The sequence below is a fragment of the Colossoma macropomum genome, unplaced genomic scaffold (genome assembly GCF_904425465.1).
Source record: "Colossoma macropomum unplaced genomic scaffold, Colossoma_macropomum, whole genome shotgun sequence".
NCBI lineage: Eukaryota > Metazoa > Chordata > Actinopteri > Characiformes > Serrasalmidae > Colossoma > Colossoma macropomum.
In genome coordinates this window covers 35,126,384-35,147,523 of record NW_023494786.1, presented here as the reverse complement: position 1 = coordinate 35,147,523, position 21,140 = coordinate 35,126,384, and the positions used below count along the sequence as shown (strand labels likewise).

At 42.9% G+C, this 21,140-nt stretch overlaps 2 protein-coding genes across 4 annotated transcripts in view; one reads left to right on the top strand and one right to left on the bottom strand.

Moving 5' to 3' along the window:
- The window catches only part of hltf (helicase-like transcription factor), a 25,070-nt gene extending 21,755 nt beyond the window's left edge, over positions 1-3,315 (top strand). For all 3 annotated transcript variants that reach the window (XM_036565440.1, XM_036565439.1, XM_036565441.1), the window contains exons 23-25: positions 107-287; positions 1,189-1,269; positions 2,866-3,315. In XM_036565440.1, coding sequence (XP_036421333.1) covers positions 107-287; positions 1,189-1,269; positions 2,866-3,012 — 409 coding nt within the window. In that variant the 3' untranslated portion in view covers positions 3,013-3,315. The remainder of the gene's footprint in view (positions 1-106; positions 288-1,188; positions 1,270-2,865) is intronic.
- Positions 3,316-6,518: 3,203 nt separating this feature from the next.
- On the bottom strand, positions 6,519-20,001 carry gyg1a (glycogenin 1a). Its single transcript, XM_036565438.1, has 7 exons — positions 19,868-20,001; positions 18,402-18,537; positions 17,569-17,743; positions 16,792-16,954; positions 11,173-11,299; positions 7,222-7,438; positions 6,519-6,759 (listed from the first exon to the last, which is right to left on the bottom strand). The coding sequence occupies exons 1-7, from the start codon at positions 19,872-19,874 to the stop codon at positions 6,580-6,582; spliced, it is 1,005 nt and encodes a 334-aa protein (XP_036421331.1). The 5' UTR covers positions 19,875-20,001; the 3' UTR covers positions 6,519-6,579.
- Positions 20,002-21,140: the final 1,139 nt, after the last annotated feature.

Here is a 21,140-nt window from a genome sequence, read left to right as displayed (position 1 = left end):
ACTCCTGTACAGCCCTCACAGTGAAATGCCACTGGAGCTCTACTGATCTAGTCCAGATATGTTTTGGTATTGTGAGTGCAGCTCCTCCTGTTGGGGTTCTGTGCAGGGACTGTGGGTTCTCCTTCACCAGGCTGGACGGCTCTATGAGTCAGAAAGCCCGGGTGAAAGCCGTGAGCGAGCTGCAGGACACTTCTCCAGGAAGCCCCACTATAATGCTGCTGTCACTCAAAGCCGGAGGGGTGGGACTTAACCTGACCACCGCCTCCCGAGTCTTCCTCATGGAGCCGGTGAGTGACCTGTAGCAGTGTTTCAGATCGGGGTGTAATTCACAGCTTCAACATCAGGTGGCAGCACTTAGCCTGCTGAATATCCACAGTTCATTCAGTCTAAAACTGCATACTAGCAATTAAACAGTACACGAACAGTAACAGCTCATTACTGTAGAGTGTATAGTGTAATATGTGTAGTATGTGTAACGTAGTATGTGTACTATAGCGTATATATATTAGAGCACATAAAGTATAGAATATTAGTGTAGCATGTAAATTGTAGTATGTATAGTGCAGTATGTATTAGTGTAGTGTGTATTGTATAGTATGTATAGTACTGTTTGTATAGTGTAGCATGTATAGTAAGTATAGTGTTCTCTGTATAGTGTAGTATAGTACATATAGTACAGAATGTCTAGTCTGCATAGTATAATAAGTATAACGTGTATAGTATGGTGAGGATAGTACAGTTTGTATAGTGTAGTACATATTGTAAATTACGTGTAGGGTAGTATTTATAGTATAGTACATACAGTATTGTATGTACAGTGTAGTATGCATTGTATAGTACATATAGTACAGTATGTATAGTGTAGTGTAGTATGTATAGTAAGTATAGTGTTCTCTGTATAGTATAGTATGCATAGTATAGTACGTATAGTACTGTATGGTAAGTATAGTGTTCTCTGTAGTACAGTATGTATAGTGAAGGCGCTGAAGTGTGTGTGTGTGTGTGTGTGTGTGTGTGTGTGTGTGTGTGTGTGTGTGTGTGAGTGTGTGTGTGTGTGAGTGTGTGTGTGTGTGTGTGTGTGTGTGTGTGAAGACTTGTTTGATATGGTGGATATGTATGGATTGAGTTTGTGACCTTCTGCTCTCTCACTCTCGCGTTCTCAGTGTGTCTGGTTCTCTGTATGTGCAGGCGTGGAACCCTGCTGCAGAAGACCAGTGTGTTGACCGCTGTCACAGACTCGGACAGAGCAGAGACGTGGTCATCACCAAGGTGAGACATCTCAGAGAGAGAGAGAGAGAGAGAGAGAGAGAGCGAGAGAGAGAGAGAGAGAGAGAGCGAGAGGGAGGGAGAGAGAGAGAGAGAGAGAGAGAGAGAGAGAGAGAGAGACCCTCTCACCTCTGACTGCTGCGTTTAATATGGAGGAGAAAAACACCACAGAGTGTGTTCTTATTGGTTTACGGGGGGGGCAGTGTCCCATTACGCTGTACATCACTGCCTTTCAGCCTGCAGGCCACAGTGGTGCTGCTAGGGGCCTGTTTTTTACAACATGGAGACCTTATTTTATGTTAAATATGACTAATAATTAGCAGACCGTTTCTCTTTCTCTTCATATGGAATTGCTCTGTCATGGATAAACGGTCTTTCAAAAAGATCCCAAATGAAATGGAGGAAACCATGAAAACCAAGTAAAAACCCAAAGAAAACAGAGTGAGTAGCGAACCTTATTGTGCCACCAAAAAAAACACACAAACTTGGTGTAAATTTATCTGCATAATCATCACTGAGAAATATAACATTCATTTCCATAATAAATGCAGTGAAGTGAATAAAATGCAGATATTTTCATAACTCAACATCACTGAACTACTGGAGTTCAATAAACACATCACACATCAGCCTGAACTATCAGCCACATCTAAAAGCCTGTCTGACCGTTTATTTACTGCAACTGTCCATCTGACGCTGATCATTTATGCACAGTAATTATGTCTGATTCTGCTTGTTTACAGTAATTATCCGTCTGATGCTGATTGTTTATTTACAGTAATTATCCGTCTGATGCTGATTGTTTATTTACAGTAATTATCCGTCTGATGCTGATTGTTTATTTACAGTAATTATCTGTTTCTGATCGTTTATTTACAGTAATTATCCGTCTGATGCTGATTGTTTATTTACAGTAATTATCCGTCTGATGCTGATTGTTTATTTACAGTAATTATCTGTTTCTGATTGTTTATTTACAGTAATTATCCGTCTGATGCTGATTGTTTATTTACAGTAATTATCTGTCCGTTTCTGATCGTTTATTTACAGTAATTATCCGATCTGACGTTGATTGTTTATTTACAGTAATTATCTGTCTGATGCTGATTGTTTATGTACAGTAATTATCTGTCTGATGCTGATTGTTTATGTACAGTAATTATCTCTCTGATGCTGATCATTTATGTACAGTAATTGTCTGAATCATGCTCGTTTATTTATGGTAATTATCCGTCTGATGCTGTTCGTTTTTGTACAGTATGTCTGAATCATGCTCGTTTATTTATGGTAATTATCCATCTGATGCTGATCGTTTATGTACAGTATGTCTGTTTCTGATCGTTTATTTACAGTAATTATCCATCTGATGCTGATCGTTTATGTACAGTATGTCTGTTTCTGATCGTTTATTTACAGTAATTATCTGTCTGATGCTGTTCGTTTATGTACAGTATGTCTGATTCTGATCGTTTATTTACAGTAATTATCCGTCTGATACTGATTTGACTGATGTAATCTGCTACTGTGACGTGATGGCATTTGCAGTGTTTGGTTTAAAGTGTGTTCAGGTTGTTGTGGTTCTTTGTTCTGCTGTTTCAGTTTGTGGTGAAGGACTCTGTGGAGGAGAACATGGTGAAGATCCAGAAGAAGAAGAAGAAGCTGGTGAAGAAGGTTTTCGGAGCGAGGAACGCTGAGGAGAGCAAGCGGGAGAGAATTGAGGAGATCCGCTCGCTCATGGACATCTAACCGCTCTGCTGTTTGAAGGGTCCGTGCTGAGAGCGGACCACCACGTCACTGTTTCTGTTTGTTTTAATGTGTGATAGTTTATGTTTAGTTGATTTTCTGTTTGTTTCCTTTTGTTATTTACGTTTATCAGCAGGTTCATCACACATTCCAAACACAGTCTAAACTACACACTGTGGACCGTAAATCAGTGTAGTATTACAGGGGAACTCCATCCATTTTCCAAAATTCCCCCATAACTCAGTGTGTGAGATGTAAACAGAGTGACTCAGAGTGGTTTGGTGTGAAACGGTTCAGATGTCTTTACAGTGGTGGTGATAGGAACCAGGGGTCGCCATGACTACAACACAGATATAGACATTTTATTTACTATCCAGAACCACCAGTGAACCTACACGAGTCTTCTGAGTTTATATGGAATGTTGATGATGGAAAATAGTGGAAAATCTGAAATAATAAGTTTTCTTTGGGGACTATTTTGCCTCACAGCGCCCTGCATGTATCCCTCCACCATGAATGGAGTTTAAGTTCTCTAATCTATCATAAAACAGTGTCTCAGTCATCAGGCAGTGAATTCATAACCATTTCATGTAGGAACTTTCTGTGAGGGAGCTTTTAGAGGTGGACGTCTGGTTCCTATCACCACCACTGTGAACAGTTCTGACTCGGTAAGTTTATCTAGAACAGAGCGTTTCACACCAAACCGCTCTGAATGACTGTTTACAACTTAACCACTTAATTATGCTGAAATTTGTGGAAGTGGGTGGTGTTCTCCGTTAACAGTTCCTGTTTTTGTATGTGAGAGAGACTGTGGGTGTTTCAGTAAAGCTTTTACACAGCAGGAACAACAGATGTGGTATTGCTTTTCTTTATTCCAGATGTTGCAGGTGTTGAGGGCAGATTGACACACACATCATTACAGTACTGAGACACTATCCGGTTAAAGGCCTAAAAGTGTGCTAAAAGTGTGCTACACGAAAGCCAGCAGGTCCATTAGCGCTGTGTGGAGGAGAGGATGCTAACTGGTCCCCACTCGCTTTACTGGGAGTGAACTGTGATTTCTGCTCTTTTCCTTCATCTCAGCTACGGGGAGTGACCATCAGCGTTCAGTTTAACAGACGCTGCACTGAACAGCTCTGCGTTCACCTGCTCACGCTCTCCTGACCCTCACTCACCAGATCACTGACAGCAGCTTCAGGGGGAGGAGCTAAACCAGCCGCCATGTATCAGATATAAATAACGAAAAAAAACAGTCATGAGCCTTAAAGGGCCAGTACCCTCCACTTTTGTGTGGCTCTTAAACAGGCTGATCCAGGGAAGTGAGCACTGTTCTGATTGGTTAATTCAAAAAGCCTTAACTGCAGCGAGAATGGGCGGGGCTAAACTGCTGTAGGCTGAATGGATGGAGCCAAACTGCTGTATGGGTGGGGCTAAACTGCAGAAGGCTGAATGGGTGGAGCTAAACTGCTGGTGGCTGAGTAGATGGAGCTAAACTGCTGTAGCTGAATGGGGGATGGGGCTAAACATATCAGTGGGCTGATATATGCAAATATGTCAATTGTTGTGACATCACAAACAAAATGAGGTCAAAATAAGCTGTTTTTGCAGGGTAGTTTCCACATATAGGTTCTAACTAGAGAGTGAATTTAGGAACTTTTTGAAACTCTTATTTCAAACAATCAATATTTCAGTGATTTCAGGGCTCTTTAATGAAACAAGGTCTGCTGTAGAATCTCTGTAGAAGGAAAGCTGGGCTGAATGTGTAATGAGAGAGAGGGAGAGAAGGAGGGAGGGGAGGAGGAGCAGAGGAACGCTGAGCTGGTCAGATGATCCTCAGGGTTAAAGATTGGAGCTGATCTGCTGTAATAAGCACTGATGGGAGTTGAACAGTAACTGGAGGCTCTTTAAACCGCATCTGTTTGAAGACATCAGACCTGCAGACTGTAAACAGAGCACAGCGATAAGGCAGCTGATAAAGCAGAGAGGAGTGAGTGGGCTAACAACCTTATCACGTTAAGACAGAGGGGTTTGGTTCAGTGCCGTGCTCTCTGACCGACTGCCCCGTTTCTGCTGCGGATCAGGGCCGAGAGACGCTGCTTACAAGCTGTTATAGTTTACAAACGAAAGCAAAGCTGTGTAAACAAGACAGAGCAGTTCAGTGGAGTTAAAGGGCCCATAGTCTACATTCTCCTTCAGGGTTATTAGTCCACTTAGAACGGCTCTGTGGTTTTATGTACATAAAAGCAGCGAAATTTCTGCACCTCTCTCTTTATCTTATAGAATTAAACAGGCTGTTTTTGTTACTGTGCCTTTAAGACTGATGTATGTAAATGAGCTGCAAACTGATTGGCTGCCCTGTGTTTAACTTCATTCAAGAAGCAGTCCAGGCTGAAACACTCCTTATAACAAAACTGCTGTAGCTGAATGGTGGGGCTAAACTGCTGTAGCTGAATGGTGGAGCTAAACTGCTGTAGACTGAATGGTGGAGCTAAACTGCTGTAGACTGAATGGTGGGGCTAAACTGCTGTAGACTGAATGGGTGGAGCTAAACTGCTGTAGACTGAATGGTGGAGCTAAACTGCTGTAGCTGAATGGTGGGGCTAAACTGCTGTAGCTGAATGGTGGAGCTAAACTGCTGTAGACTGAATGGTGGAGCTAAACTGCTGTAGACTGAATGGTGGGGCTAAACTGCTGTAGCTGAATGGTGGAGCTAAACTGCTGTAGCTGAATGGTGGAGCTAAACTGCTGTAGCTGAATGGTGGGGCTAAACTGCTGTAGACTGAATGGTGGGGCTAAACTGCTGTAGCTGAATGGGCGGGGCTAAACTGCTGTAGCTGAATGGGCTAAACTGCTGTAGCTGAATGGGCGGGGCTAAACTTTTCTATGATAGGGACTCTTTAACGTTGGAGTGAAATCTGGGTTTTCAGTGTTTACAGCTGTTTTGAGTTTTGGAGGACTGAGACGGATAAAACTGGATAAAAAGGTTTCTCCCATTATTTAATAATAATAATAATAATAATAACAATAATAATTAGTTAACTAATAGCCTCTATTCTTAGTATTATCAGATCACACTGTCAGTAGCCTAATGCACATAATTAAAGTGTAATAATTTAAGTAGGTGTTTTTGTTTATGGTGTGTAAACTGGTGTGTCTGTTGGTCTTTATGGTAAATTCAGTAAATTATTAATTTTTTTGAACACACTGCTGAATGGAGCTGTAGTCTGACTGCAGTTCCAGACACACATTAAACCTGGTTCTAGATTAAACCCATATATTTAATTTAATCCAGAACGAGGCTTAATTAACGCGGTGAGGATGTCCAGACGGCCGGGTCACAGTGAGGGCTCTGAGCGGGAGCTGCATAGTCGGTTCTAAACAGGTAGAAAAATATTCTGGGGTTCAGATCTGTTCGCCGGGAGACGATCCACATCAACAACAAACCGGAAAAGACAGAAAGTAAGCGCTGTAGCTCCACTCGGTCGCGGGTCGGAGGAACAGCAGAGCCGTGTGTTTTCATGCTTTAATGGAAGCCGGTATAAAACTAACGGTGGCACGTTCTGGAGTTCTTCACTTCAGGAAGGAGTCGAGTTTCCTCTCGATGTTCGAGAAAGCGTCCAGTCCCATGTAATCAGCCTGACCCTGCTCCCACTTCTGCTTCCGCTCCTGAGAGGACATCTGAGGAGGAGGAGGAGGGGGAGGAGGAGAAGGACCACTGTCCGCCTGAGACGCTCCACCATGGAAACCGTTCTACAGAGAGAAACGACAGGAGAGCAGAACCTTTACTCAGCTGTAATCAAACAGCAGATTTTCAGTGTGCTTTCACTGCGTGTGTATATATACACCCTCTCACTGACCACTTCATCAAGTCCACCTCCTTGTTTCTACGCTCATTGTCCATTTTATCAGCTCCACTTACTATATAGGTGCACTTTGTAGTTCTACAGTTACAGACTGTAGTCCATCTGTTTCTCTGATACTTTGTTAGCCCCCTTTTACCCTGTTCTTCAGTGGTCAGGACCCCCATGGACCCTCACAGAGCAGGTACTATTTGGGTGGTGGGTCATTCTCAGCACTGCAGTAACACTGACGTGGTGGTGGTGTGTTAGTGTGTGTTGTGCTGGTGCGAGTGGATCAGACACAGCAGTGCTGCTGGAGTTTTTGAACACCTCAGTGTCGCTGCTGTGCTGTGTGCGCTCAGTGCAGCTCTACCTCAGACAGTCCCGAGTGGAAGGGCTGATCTCCGTACTCCTCCTTCATCAGCGGAGCCACAGACGAGGAGAATAACTCCCACCACTGCAGCAGGTAGTTGGGCTGCAGGGCCGGGTCCACCGTCTGACCCTTCAGTGACCTGCTGCGGGGGTCATACACGTAATCCCACGGCTTCACTTTACCCAGGAAGTGGACCACCTTCGCGTTGTGGCCATACCTGAAGGACAGCAGGGGGGAGGGGTTAATATAGGGCAGACAAACATTACAGAGAAATTAAAACGTTTTCAGGGTTTAAATTTGCTGTGACGTTTCAGTTAAACGTCCATCTTATAAATTCTGAGAGTGATTTTCAATTCACCACTCAGTGAATATGAAACTAAAGACATAATTCACAAAAGGTGAGGAATACACTGTACAGTTTCTAATACATCATATATTAATAATAATAATCCAGGTAACGTAGTTAAGAGTATGTTATGGTCGCATTGCTGAAAGAGAAGAAGAGCATTCACTGTCTGTTACACTCATTTCATCAACTTTATGGTCATAAAATAACGAACATATCATAAAATAAAGAGAAGATTTCTGTGTTTGACACTGCTATAAGTGGTTCTGCTCACCAAATCACCACTGCAACGACAGTGCTAACTTACATCAGCGCCTTTGTGTGAATTCCCGGCTCATCTAGAATCACAAACAGCCACTGGGATTTAGACACATCCACAGTTACACTGTTTCCAGCTGTTTGAAGAAGCCAGGATTCCATAACTTACACAGCACTTTACATATTTAAGGCACTGAAACGCAGACATTTCAGGCACGTAAGACGTTCGAGTGCCGCTCTTTATTCTTGTATATATTTAATAAATGTTATATGTTTACATGCTCGTATTATTCTTTTACAGTCAATCATAAAAGTACTTTGGTTCAAAGCCTGTGATCTTAATGGGGGAGATATTTAGCCTGCTAGCTATTTTTCGGCCAGTTAGCTATCCTTAGCTATCCTATAGCCTGTCAGGTACTCTTAAGCCTGTCAGCCGTCTTTTAGTCCGTCAGCCATCTTATAGCCTGTCAGGCACCTTTAAGCCTGTCAAGCACCTTTAAGCCTGTCAGGCACCCCTAAGTTTATCAGCCACCTTTAAGCCTGTCAGCCACCTTTAAGCCTGTCAGCCACCTTTAAGCCTGTCAGGCACCCCTAAGCTTATCAGCCACCTTTAAGCCTGTCAGCCACCTTTAAGCCTGTCAGCCACCTTTAAGCTGGTCATCCGTCTTTAAGCCTGTCAGCCACCTTTAAGCTGGTCATCCGTCTTTAAGCCTGTCAGCCACCTTTAAGGTGGTCATCCGTCTTTAAGCCTGTCAAGCACCTTTAAGCCTTTGAGGCACCCCTAAGTTTATCAGCGACCTTTAAGCCTGTCAGTGACCTTTTAAGCCTGTCAGGCACCTTTAAGCCTGTCAGTGAACTTTAAGCCTGTCAGTGAACTTTAAGCCTGTCAGTGACCTTTAAGCCTGTCAGTGACCTTTAAGCCTGTCAGCCGTCTTTTAGCTTGTCAAGTAACTCTAAGCCTATCAGCCAACTTTTAGCCTGTCAGCCATCTTTAAGCCGGTCAGCCACCTTTAAGCCAGTCAGCCACCTTTAAGCCGCTCAGCTAGCTGATTATTGTAGGCCTAGGTAAGAAAATAAGCTCTCAGCTCCTCAGTTTAAACAGAACTAGATTCTTATACCGTCTTCAGGTTCTCCTCTGAAGTTCTTATGACTTAGGAGGTCAAATATATAACTATGTGCTCAAGTTTGGCTGGTAAAAACAGCAGATGTTCTGGACATAATTACATTTTTGTTATCTTTTGTTTTTGTGTCACTAAAAAGAGTCTGATCATTATGAGTCACTGCAAACATAAAGAGCAGCGGTTAATGAGATTCTACCAGCGGCTGCTGCTGCTTTTTTTGTTGACTCAGAAACTCAGGGCTCTTCAAAAACACTGAGCTTCACTCGAGTAAATACGACTGTGGCACTCGTCTGCTCTCATATCGTACAGATAATATTTCCAACAGGGTTTGAAGACAGAGCTACTTCATCAGCGCACTCAGTCGAACAGTCAGAGACCAGGACATCAACACCACCAGAGTTTAGTGAGTCACGCAGTAATACAGCATTCGGTCTCTGTGTGGGTCGTAGCTGAGTGTATCGAGGACTTCACATCAGCTTAGAGCTCAGCTCAGCCAATCAGATCTCAGGACTAGGACTATTTATTTAAAAACGTCAGTGCCACTCCAACAGCAGACCCCCAGAGTCACAGAGCTAAGTGGCAGAAAACGAACATCATCCAAAATGTTGGAAAACCATCTTAGAGTCTTCACTAAACAACCTGGGCTCTGTGATCAGTGTGGATATGAACAGAACCAACACTGGCAGGTGCTGCTGGAACCGTAAGTCATAAATTCAGCGTATAGTGAAGACAAACAGACCCTCACCGAGGGTCTCAGGACGGAGTGACCACCGCTACGGAAAACAGATCATGTGCAGACGTGACTGAAGCGGCAGTCAGGCGGTATAAGGACCCCAGAATAAAGCTGCTATTTAAAGGAACTGGTGTCTGCATGCCAAGGGGTCAAAGCCAAGAACAAGAGCCCCCCCACCCCACCCCACCCCCCAAACTCGGCTCCTGTTACCGACCGCTGCAGTACAGACAGGACTGTGACCTCATCACCTCTAACTGCTGCTCAGTGGTTACATCAGACCTGCTCAGACACACTGACCAGTGACTGGAGTTCAGAATAAAACAACACAGACGGTCCTGCACTGTGACGGCGTCAGGAGGTACACTGAGCTTTTAGCTTCTTCAACTTTTCTTTCGATTTGAATTATTTTTTATTTTTTATCTGCACTTTAACACTTATTAAAGCACCTTGTTTGGAATTATTTTGTGCCCAAAAGTTTCAAATAAAAATAAAATCTGCAAGCAAAATGTTTTGTATCAAATTGCCCAAAATATCTTGCAAACTCATTTTCACTCATGTTGATACGCAACATTTTGCTTGTGGATTTTTTTGTTACGAAAACAAAACAAAACAAAACAAAAGAGACAAAAAAACCCACCTTACTACATAAATACGCGCTTTACAGGCTTATTTTATGATTTTATAAAACAGCGACAACATAAAATATGATGAAACACTTATTTTAATGTTATAATTGGCAACAATTGCAATAATAATTGATCCATCTCACCAAATTAGCACAACAAAGAGAGTGCTAATTCCAGCTAGCATCTCAGTGTGACTTTCCTGTGCTGTGTTAGCACTGAGCTAACGGTGCCACACAATTAAGTTTGCCCCCCATTCTGGATTTCTCTTGATTGTCCAAGTTTTTGGTTGCCTGTCCAGAAATCCAGAATTATACTTCTAATGAAGTTTAAACTGCTTATTTTTATCCAGTCAAACCGCTGAGTGTATATTTCAGCCTATGTTAGCTACCTTTTAGCCTATTTAGTTGCCAGTTCCTCAGTTTTTGCAGAACCGGGTTCTAACTTCACCTGTCACTCTGTGGTTCCTGTGAGCAGAATAGCAGTCCATTTCACAGCGCAGTGGATTTTAGTGGATTCCAGTGGATTCCAGTGAGTTAATACTGTGCAGTAATAGAGAATCCAGTTAATGTGATCTGGTAATAGCTGAGTGTTTTACAGTAGAATCAAACACAGCCAATCAGACTGTAGAACACCAGTGATGGTAAAATGGGTCAGGTTTCCTCTCACTGTGTTAAAGAAGCTCCGCGCCGCCTTTACTGCTGATGCGCTGCGGACGTTTCTGAGCGGACATGCAAACACATTCAGAGCGAAACGAGATCAAAATAAACGTGATAACAGCACTGATTAAACTCGTTATTAAAGGAGGAGGAGCTTAACGAGCAGACCCAGCCGTGTCTCTGATCTGAAAGGACTGGATCGTGTACTCACTGTCTGAAGGCGGGGAGGTAGGTGTAGATGGCGATGCTGCTGAGGTTGTAGATGAAGGGAAGGTGTTTGGAGATGTCTGCTGTGGCCCAGTCGCTGAAGAAACTGTTCAGGACCCCCTGATCCCCACCTGCACAACACATCGCAACACATCACATCACATCACAACACATCACAACACATCACAACACAACACAACACATCACAACACATCACATCACAACAAATCGCAACACATCACATCACGACACATCACAACACATCACATCACAACACATCGCAACACAACACCACATCACAACAAATCGCAACACATCACAACGCAACACATCACATCACAACACATCACATCACAACACATCGCAACACATCGCAACACAACACCACATCACAACAAATCGCAACACATCACATCGCAACACATCGCATCACATCACAACACATCACATCGCATCACGACACATCTCAACACATCACAACACATCACAACATATCACAACACATCACATCACAACACATCACGACACATCGCATCACATCACAACGCATCACAACACATCACATCGCAACACATCACAACACAACACATCGCAACACATCACATCGCAACACATCGCAACGCATCACATCACAACGCATCACAACACATCACATCGCAACACATCACAACACATCACATCGCAACACATCACAACACATCACATCGCAACACATCACATCGCAACACATCACAACACATCACATCGCAACACATCACATCACATTGCAACACATCGCAACGCATCACAACACATCACATCGCAACACATCACATCACAACACATCACATCGCAACACATCACAACACATCGCAACACATCACAACACATCACATCGCAACACATCACATCGCAACACATCACATCACAACACATCACATCGCAACACATCACATCGCAACGCATCACATCACATCGCAACACATCACATCGCAACACATCACATCACAACACATCACATCGCAACACATCACATCGCAACGCATCACATCACATCACAACAATTCGCAATACATCACATCTCAACACAAAACAACACAACACATCACATCACAACATATCGCCACTGCAGGGGTTATAATAATAATAATAATAATAATAATAATAATGATAATCATTAATTCATTACTGTAATTATTCTACAGCGCGGCCAAAATATCAGTTTAAATAAAACTGCAGTGCATGTATTTTTGTATTTTGAAATAAAGCCATTTTTGATACAAACATAAATCTGCTTTTATAATAGTGTCATATTATTCTGGGATGTCACTTCACTTTTTATCAAGAACCATCTTCAACAACCAAAACAAATTTGAAATATCTTCACTATTATGCAAAATAGTAAACAAAACTGAACAATATGACACCCAGCAAAAATAGCTAAATACTATATTATATATATATAGCTAACTAATATCTATATCACTGCTGTCAGAACAAAACCTTGTATTTCCAAAATGGTAACTTTACAGAAGAAGGAAAAAACCTACTTTACTTTTAATGTAAGTCAATGGAACCAGAATTCTTTCCAAGTAAAAAAGTAGAAGAAGTAAAGTTCTTTACATTTCCAATGTAAAGAACATCAGACATTTTCAGATGTCAAAACCTGAGAACTTTTATTGTGACAACAGAACACAACCAAAGTATTTAAAAGTATGAGTGTATAAATCAGGACTATCTCAGGACTTAAGCTAGTTAAGTTAGACAGAGTTCATATCGGTATCGGCTGATACTGAAGGTAAAAGGTGGTATCGGTGCAGCCCTACGGGTTTTGAAACTGAATTTAGTGAAAGGACAGTTTTATTGTTAGTAAAGGTTTAATAAAGACTTTACACACAAACTTAAATACAAACTCACTCAAACCTGTGGAACCCAGTCCTGTTCTTTCAGCTTCATAACAGTCAGATCTGAACAGCTTCACTTACATCAATAACCCTGTAAGAAGCTGAGAGTCCTGAGAGTCGGTCAGTGTTTGTGTTTCTGAAGGTGGAGGTTAGTGCTGATCCACAGCCCACAGCGCCTGTGGACTCCTGAGTTTCCTCTGAAATGGTGTTAATAGTGAGTCTGTGCTGCAGTAACAGCCTCTACTCTTCTGGGAAGACCTTCTAGATGTTGAACATTGCTGTAAGGATTTGATTGAGCATTAGTGAGGTCAGGTACTGATGCTGGATGGTCAGTTCTGGATCACTCCAACTCATCCCAAAGGTACTGGATGGAGCTCCATCACTCCAGAGAACACGGTTCTATTGCTCCACAGCCCAGTGCTGGGGGGCTTTATACCCCTCTAGCCCACACTGGACATGGAGACCTTAGGATCATGTGTGTCCCATTCTATTGGTCAGTGCTTTTCTAAGGAGATTATACGAGCTGTGTCAGCTTGACCTTAGAGTAGCTGCATTCACTGGTTAGAAGGACCGTCGATCCGATTGGATGGAGTGTTTGCTCCAAAAATAAGGCTCAGATAAGGGGGGCCAACAGGGACCATCTCATGGTCAAAACCAGCGGAAACGTGGACGTCCACCAGAGCAGAAATGTTCCCACAGCTCTGCTGGTTCTCAGCCGTTAGCCACAAGTGCAGGAGGGTGTTGTAACTCAGACCCTGACCTCTGACCCTGATCTTTTTAGTGCCCCATACATCACAATACACTCTGGGCGATAACAGGAGTGAAGCAGCCGTGACCTTCAGACTTTGCTTTAGGTGTATAGTTGCAACAAAACCCCCCTAAACTCACACATAACCCCCCCAGAACCACACATAACCCCCCAAAACCACACATAACCCCCCAGACCCACTCAGAAGCCTCCTGAAACCACTCAAACAGCACACAGCAGGTAAAAGTGGCCCAAATCTGATTTTCTCACCAAATCCGAGTTTTTTGTTTGGCTGTTCAGATCATCTTCTAAATGTGATCTGTATGCGACGTCAGTCTGAACAGATCAGCTCCTAAACTGACCCACATGTGCAAAAGAACAGAGCGTCACGCAGCGGCCAGCGAACGCCAGTCGCTCCCGCAGCTTCAGTTTTGTCTTCGCCAGCATCACATGAGCAATTATGAAGTTCCAGTGGTTGACAGCTGGACTCATCACCCACAAGTTCACCGTAAAAAGGGCTCGTTATTCGGCCACTTCTTTGGTTGGGGCCTCGGATTCTTTAAACTGTTCTCTGACGCTGCAGCTGGTGCTGTTCTAGAGTAAAACTTGGGCAGCTAGTGCAGTTCTAGAGTAAAGCTTAGGCAGCCGGTGCTGTTCTATAGTAAAAGTTAGGCAGCTAGTGCTGAAGGTGCAGCTAGTGCAGTTCTAGAGTAAACCTTAGGGCAGCCGGTGCTGTTCTAGAGTAAAACTTAGGCAGCCGGTGCTGTTCTAGAGTAAAGCTTAGGCAGCTAGTGCTGTTCTAGAGTAAACTTAGGCAGCCGGTGCTGTTCTAGAGTAAACCTTGGGCAGCTAGTGCTGTTCTAGAGTAAAAGTTAGGCAGCTAGTGCTGTTCTAGAGTAAAACGTAGGCAGCCGGTGCTGTTCTAGAGTAAACTTAGGCAGCCAGTGCTGTTCTAGAGTAAAACTTAGGCAGCTAGTGCTGTTCTAGAGTAAAACTTAGGCAGCCGGTGCTGTTCTAGAGTAAACTTAGGCAGCCGGTGCTGTTCTAGAGTAAACTTAGGCAGCCGGTGCTGTTCTAGAGTAAACTTAGGCAGCCGGTGCTGTTCTAGAGTAAACCTTAGGCAGCTGGTGCTGTTCTAGAGTAAACCTTAGGCAGCTGGTGCTGTTCTAGAGTAAAAGTTAGGCAGCTGGTGCTGTTCTAGAGTAAACCTTAGGCAGCCGGTGCTGTTCTAGAGTAAACCTTAGGCAGCCGGTGCTGTTCTAGAGTAAACCTTAGGCAGCCAGTGCTGTTCTATCAGAGCCTACAGTCTGTAAACTGGTCTTCACAGTTAAAGAATTAATAAAGAATCAGTTATAAATCATTAATAAAATTCCCACTGACAGTTAAGCTTTTATGACTAAAAAGTGAAGTTTTTACTGGCCGTCGTTTCATCTCTGTTTGATCTCTGACATGCAGTGAATGAGTGAATGTGATAAAATGAGGTTTATGATAAAAACCACAAAAACAAACAGGAACTGCATTGATGATCACCGGCTAGGAACTAAAACACTTGCAGCAGATTTAATAAACGTTTGAAGGTGAAATGACTGTCTAAATGAGTTACAACCTAAACACATCATAGATCATAAACAGGTAATAAAGCATGTTTAATGTTAAGTTAAGGGTCCGCGCTGTGGTGCCAGTTCACTCTCCATATTCTCGCCAAATTCTGCTCAAACTTCTGCACTTCCTGTGTTAGACGAACAAAGTCGGTTCCTCTTTAGAGGAAATGACTTTGCCACCCAGCTGCCTAAAAACCAGCGGTTATCTTTTAAAGGAGACTCTGAGCATTTAGGCTTCTCATGAATGATCCACACAGCGGAGAGGAGATAAACCCCAGAGGGACGAGGAGGAGTGACCAGTCTAATCCTGTTCAACATCCACCACTAAAATAACTCGGAAAGGTCAGCAGGGGCACGAAAAAACAAACCCCTCTGCTGAGTGTTCAGTGATAAAGATCGAGACGTATTTAACTCCACTGAGTCTGAGAAACAAAAGCGTCCAGACAGAAATCCAGGCCTTCAGAAGATTAGCAAACTTAATGCACTGAAGTCAATGAGATTAGAGTGAATGAGAAGCTTTAAAGAGGAACTCCACCCACTTCCCAAAATGTTCTGTGTAATTCAGTGGTTAAGATGTAAATCAGAGTCGTTCAGAGCGGTTTGGTGTGAAACGCTCCGTTCTAGATAAACTTACCGAGTCAGAACTGTTCACAGTGGTGGTGATAGGAACCAGACGTCCACCTCTAAAAGCTCCCTCACAGAAAGTTACTACAGTAAATGGTTATGAATTCACTGCCTGATGACTGAGACACTGTTTCATGATAGTTTAGAGAACTTAAACTCCATTCATGGTGGAGGGATACATGCAGGGCGCTGTGGGCAAAATAGTCCCCAAAGAAAACTTATTATTTCAGATTTTCCACTATTTTCCATCATCAACATTCCATATAAACTCAGAAGACTCGTGTAGGTTCACTGGTGGTTCTGGATAGTAAATAAAATGTCTATATTTGTGTTGTAGTCATGGCGACCCCTGGTTCCCATCACCACCACTGTAAAGACATCTGAACCATTTCACACCAAACCACTCTGAGTCACTCTGATTACATCTCACACACTGAGTTATGGAGGAATTTTGAAAAAACGATGGAATTCCTCTTCCTCAGCATGAATTATGATGTCAAATTCATTACAATACTGAATTCTTGTTTTTCTGCAATCGTCCATCAAAATGTAGCGACTTTTGCCCCGCCTCTCAAACATCTGATTTTTGATGACATCACTGTGCACCAGTGGGTGGAGCAAAATAACACTGACCAATAATATGATGTCTGTCAGAATGACTGAGTGGATCATGTGAATCTTACAGAACGTGTTTGGTTTTGAAGTAAAAGACACATCAACTCATCTTCATCTAATCACGAATGTGGTGATGAATCTGAGCTGCTCACCATCGAAGCTGCCGTTCTCTGTGCAGAACGTCAGGAGTTTTTCGTACGTTTCGACGGACGGCCGGAACACAAACACGCCAGAGTTAAAGCAGTCGGGCCACCCGGGGTCAGGAGCCGCCGACAACTCTTCACGCTCAAACAGGTCATCTACATTACACACAACCTGAAAACAGGAAAGAACATAACACACAAATACTGCTGTAGACTGAATGGTGGGGCTAAACTGCTGTAGACTGAATGGTGGGACTAAACTGCTGTAGACTGAATGGTGGAGCTAAACTGCTGTAGCTGAATGGTGGGGCTAAACTGCTGTAGCTGAATGGTGGAGCTAAACTGCTGTAGCTGAATGGTGGGGCTAAACTGCTGTAGCTGAATGGTGGAGCTAAACTGCTGTAGACTGAATGGTGGGGCTAAACTGCTGTAGCTGAATGGTGGAGCTAAACTGCTGTAGACTGAATGGTGGAGCTAAACTGCTGTAGCTGAATGGTGGAGCTAAACTGCTGTAGACTGAATGGTGGAGCTAAACTGCTGTAGCTGAATGGTGGAGCTAAACTGCTGTAGCTGAATGGTGGAGCTAAACTGCTGTAGCTGAATGGTGGAGCTAAACTGCTGTAGCTGAATGGTGGAGCTAAACTGCTGTAGACTGAATGGTGGAGCTAAACTGCTGTAGGCTGAATGGGCGGAGCTAAACTGCTGTAGACTGAATGGTGGAGCTAAACTGCTGTAGACTGAATGGGTGGGGCTAAACCACAGGTGTAATGTAGCTGTTCTCCTCACCAGCGCGTCTGCATCCATGAACACACACTTGCTGTAGTGCGTGAGGGTCCAGCAGTGCAGTTTGGTGAAGGTGACCCCAAGGTCAGGACGCTTCATCAGAGCCAGGTGAGCTTTATCTCCACTGTCCATCACGTCCACCAGCCGGACCTCATCGTACAGTTTACGGAGCACCGCTCTACAACACAACACAACTCAGTTAGTCAGAGAACTTAATGTTGAACTCTGTCTGTCCAATAGGAGGAGAGCTAGAGCAGATCATCTGAATCACAGAGCTGCAGAACAGAGAACCTCATCTCCAGCAGCTGGACTCTGGGAGACGGGCCTGGAGCCATTCGTCAGGCTCTCTTAATCCAGACGATGGAAATAGAAACGTTATGTGGGCTGACTGATAAACATCTCTCTCAAACGCACCCGTTCCCATGGTTACGCTGCACTGTTTCCAAGTCATGCTACAGCCATTTCCATGGCTACAATATACCAATTTTCACAGTTATGCTAAGTTCCCATGGTTACGTTACATCCTTGACCATGGCCAATCCACAATCATTTCCATGGTTACACTATACCCATTCCCAGAGTCAATTCACACTCGTTTCCACGGTTACGATATGCTAATTTCCATGGTCGTTCCCATGGTTACACTACACCCGTTTACATACATGACCAAATGAAAGGTCCTCATTCCGCTGCTCTCTGGCTCTGAAGTTCATTCTGTATTGACGCTGGGTTAAAGATCACCAGCAGATATGACAGATTATTGATTATTATGATCTGTACTGATTATTAAGATAATTTTTATGGTTATTAAAGATGGTCAGGCTTGTTCCCCTTACCTGGATGGTTCTGAAACATGCGGCCCGATCAGAGCAGCGAGTTTGCGGCTCGTGCCATGGTTCCTCAGGGACCGAGCCAGAACCATGGCTCCTTTAGCGTAGTTATCATTGGTGGCAAGAGTGACAAAGGCCTGGTCTGAGTACACACACACACACACACACCACACACACACACACCACACACACACCACACACACACACACACCACACACGTCACTTATACACCTTTATGATAAAGATACACATTAATAACAATGTAGTTTTCAGAACAGCACATAACTATTATTGATTACTATAAGAACACTATGGAAATATTATACACAATTATTATAGATCACTAATGCAACAATCCACTTAAGGCTGTGTGTTACAGTGACTTCTTACTATGATTATTACTATAATAATAATTATTATTATTACGACTATTATGGCATAGGAAAGGGAGGGGAGTAATGGAACAGACATACCTGAAATAAAATCATTTTTCTGACAATTTTTACAAAATATCTACATAATTAAGTAGCTAAGATGTGAACAGAGCGGTTCAGAGTGGTTTGGAGTGGTTTGGTGTGAAACGTTCTGTTCCACAGTCAGAACTGTTCACAGTGGTGGTGATAGGAACCAGACGTCCACCTCTAAAAGCTCCCTCACAGAAAGTTCCTACATGAAATGGTTATGAATTCACTGCCTGATGACTGAGACACTGTTTTATGATAGTTTAGAGAACTTAAACTCCACTCATGGTGGAGGGATACATGCAGGGCGCTGTGAGGCAAAATAGTCCCCAAAGAAAACTTACTATTTCAGATTTTCCACTATTTTCCATCAACATTCCATATAAACTCAGAAGACTCGTGTAGGTTCACTGGTGGTTCTGGATAGTAAATAAAATGTCTATATTTGTGTTGTAGTCATGGCGACCCCTGGTTCCTATCACCACCACTGTAAAGACATCTGAACCATTTCACACCAAACCACTCTGAATCACTCTGATTACATCTCACACACTGAGTTATGGAGGGAATTTTAGAAGATCGGTGGAGTTCCCCTTTATCAGTCCTTCGCAGGGGGTCGGCGCATTAATACTGAACTCAGCGGTTGTGCGGATTCAGCCAATCAGAATCCAGTACCGCAACTGTACCTTAAAGTAAGCGCTGGAGAATAATTACGGTTTAATTACAGAAGAAAAGCTGCGGTAAACATTCAGAGATGGCTGATAAACAGGAAGAGTCTACTGAAACAAATATTAGTTACACTGCGAGCGAAGTTGGCTTCTCTTTCGAATTCTCCGTTCCACCTTAAATGGCGTAGCAGTTACAATGTAACAGCTGCGCCATTTAAGGTGGAACGGAGAATTCGAAAGCGAAGCAGAGGCCAACTTGTTAGCCGAGCTAACCGAGCTAACCCTGCAGCTTTTAAAGCCTCTGTTGTCCTTTTATTCTGTTCATTTCCTCTCTTTCTCCTACCTGCCATGAGCCGGAGACACCAACACCAACCACAGCAGCGTCACCACCGCAGGAGAGGATGAGAGAGAGACAGAAAGACAGACAGGCAGAGGGGGAGTCTGCGTGCTTATAGCCTGTTTATACTGCTGCAGCAATGACTCTTAGAGGTCATGTGATCTCTGACTGTACAGGACACACCCACAGTCACATACACACATCCCCCCCCACCACCACCACCACCACCACCACCAGCACCCCCCACCACCACCAAGTGCATCACAGTCCATCTGGATGCAGCGTTAGAATTATAATAATTACATTATTTATATTAATACTTATTATACAAATTCTGAAGCATAAATTTAAAGTCTTGTATCTGAATTGCAGCTGAATTTGAGGTCAGATTGAAATAAACTTCTGCTTTATTTTATTATGAGTATTAAAATAACATTATAATATGGATCAGCTTTTATTTTGAAGATATGAAATCAATCCGCGCTCATGTTCATGTTTTTAACGCTGCGGATGGTGAGTTGTGATTTGGAGCCCCCTCGCGGCAGCTTGGAGAACTGCTGCTTGTTGTTAAAGGGGAGCTCCACCGATTTTCCAAATTTCTGTGTAATTCAGTGTTTTTATATGTATTGCTGATGGTAAAATTGTGGAAAATCTAAAAAAATGTGTTGTGGACTATTTAGTTTTAGATTTTTAACTTTTTTTTATTTTATTTAACAGGGATGCTGTAATGTTTGTGTTTGCTAACAACCAATCACAAAGAGAGGTTTATGGAGTCCTCAGAAGTGACTTAATACAAACATTTTATTGTTGTAGATTAAACAATCAGATTTATTCAATTTTGCGCCACATATAAATATTTATTTATGTATAACATCCATCATAAATCACAATCATTAGTCATCATAAATTCAGTCATTACGCCTTTAAAGGGCCAAAACCATAGAAAAAATGGATTTTCCTCCCTTTTCTGAAATGAGAGTGTGATGAAGTTTGTAAACATTGTTAAAGGTTTAAAATGTACCGTTCATATGAAAATTAAACAAACTTTTAAACATGTTTTTGTGATGTCATAAAAACCAAAACATTCAGTCTACAGCGGTTTAACCCCACCCATTCAACCTACATCTGCTTAGCCCCTCCCATTCACGCTGAAGTTATGTTTCAGCCCAGACTGCTTTTTAAATGAGTGGCCAATCAGAACAGAGCTCATTTACATACACACTGTTAAAGGCACAGTAACAGAAACAGCCTGTTTAACTGTCAGAAAACATCATGATGA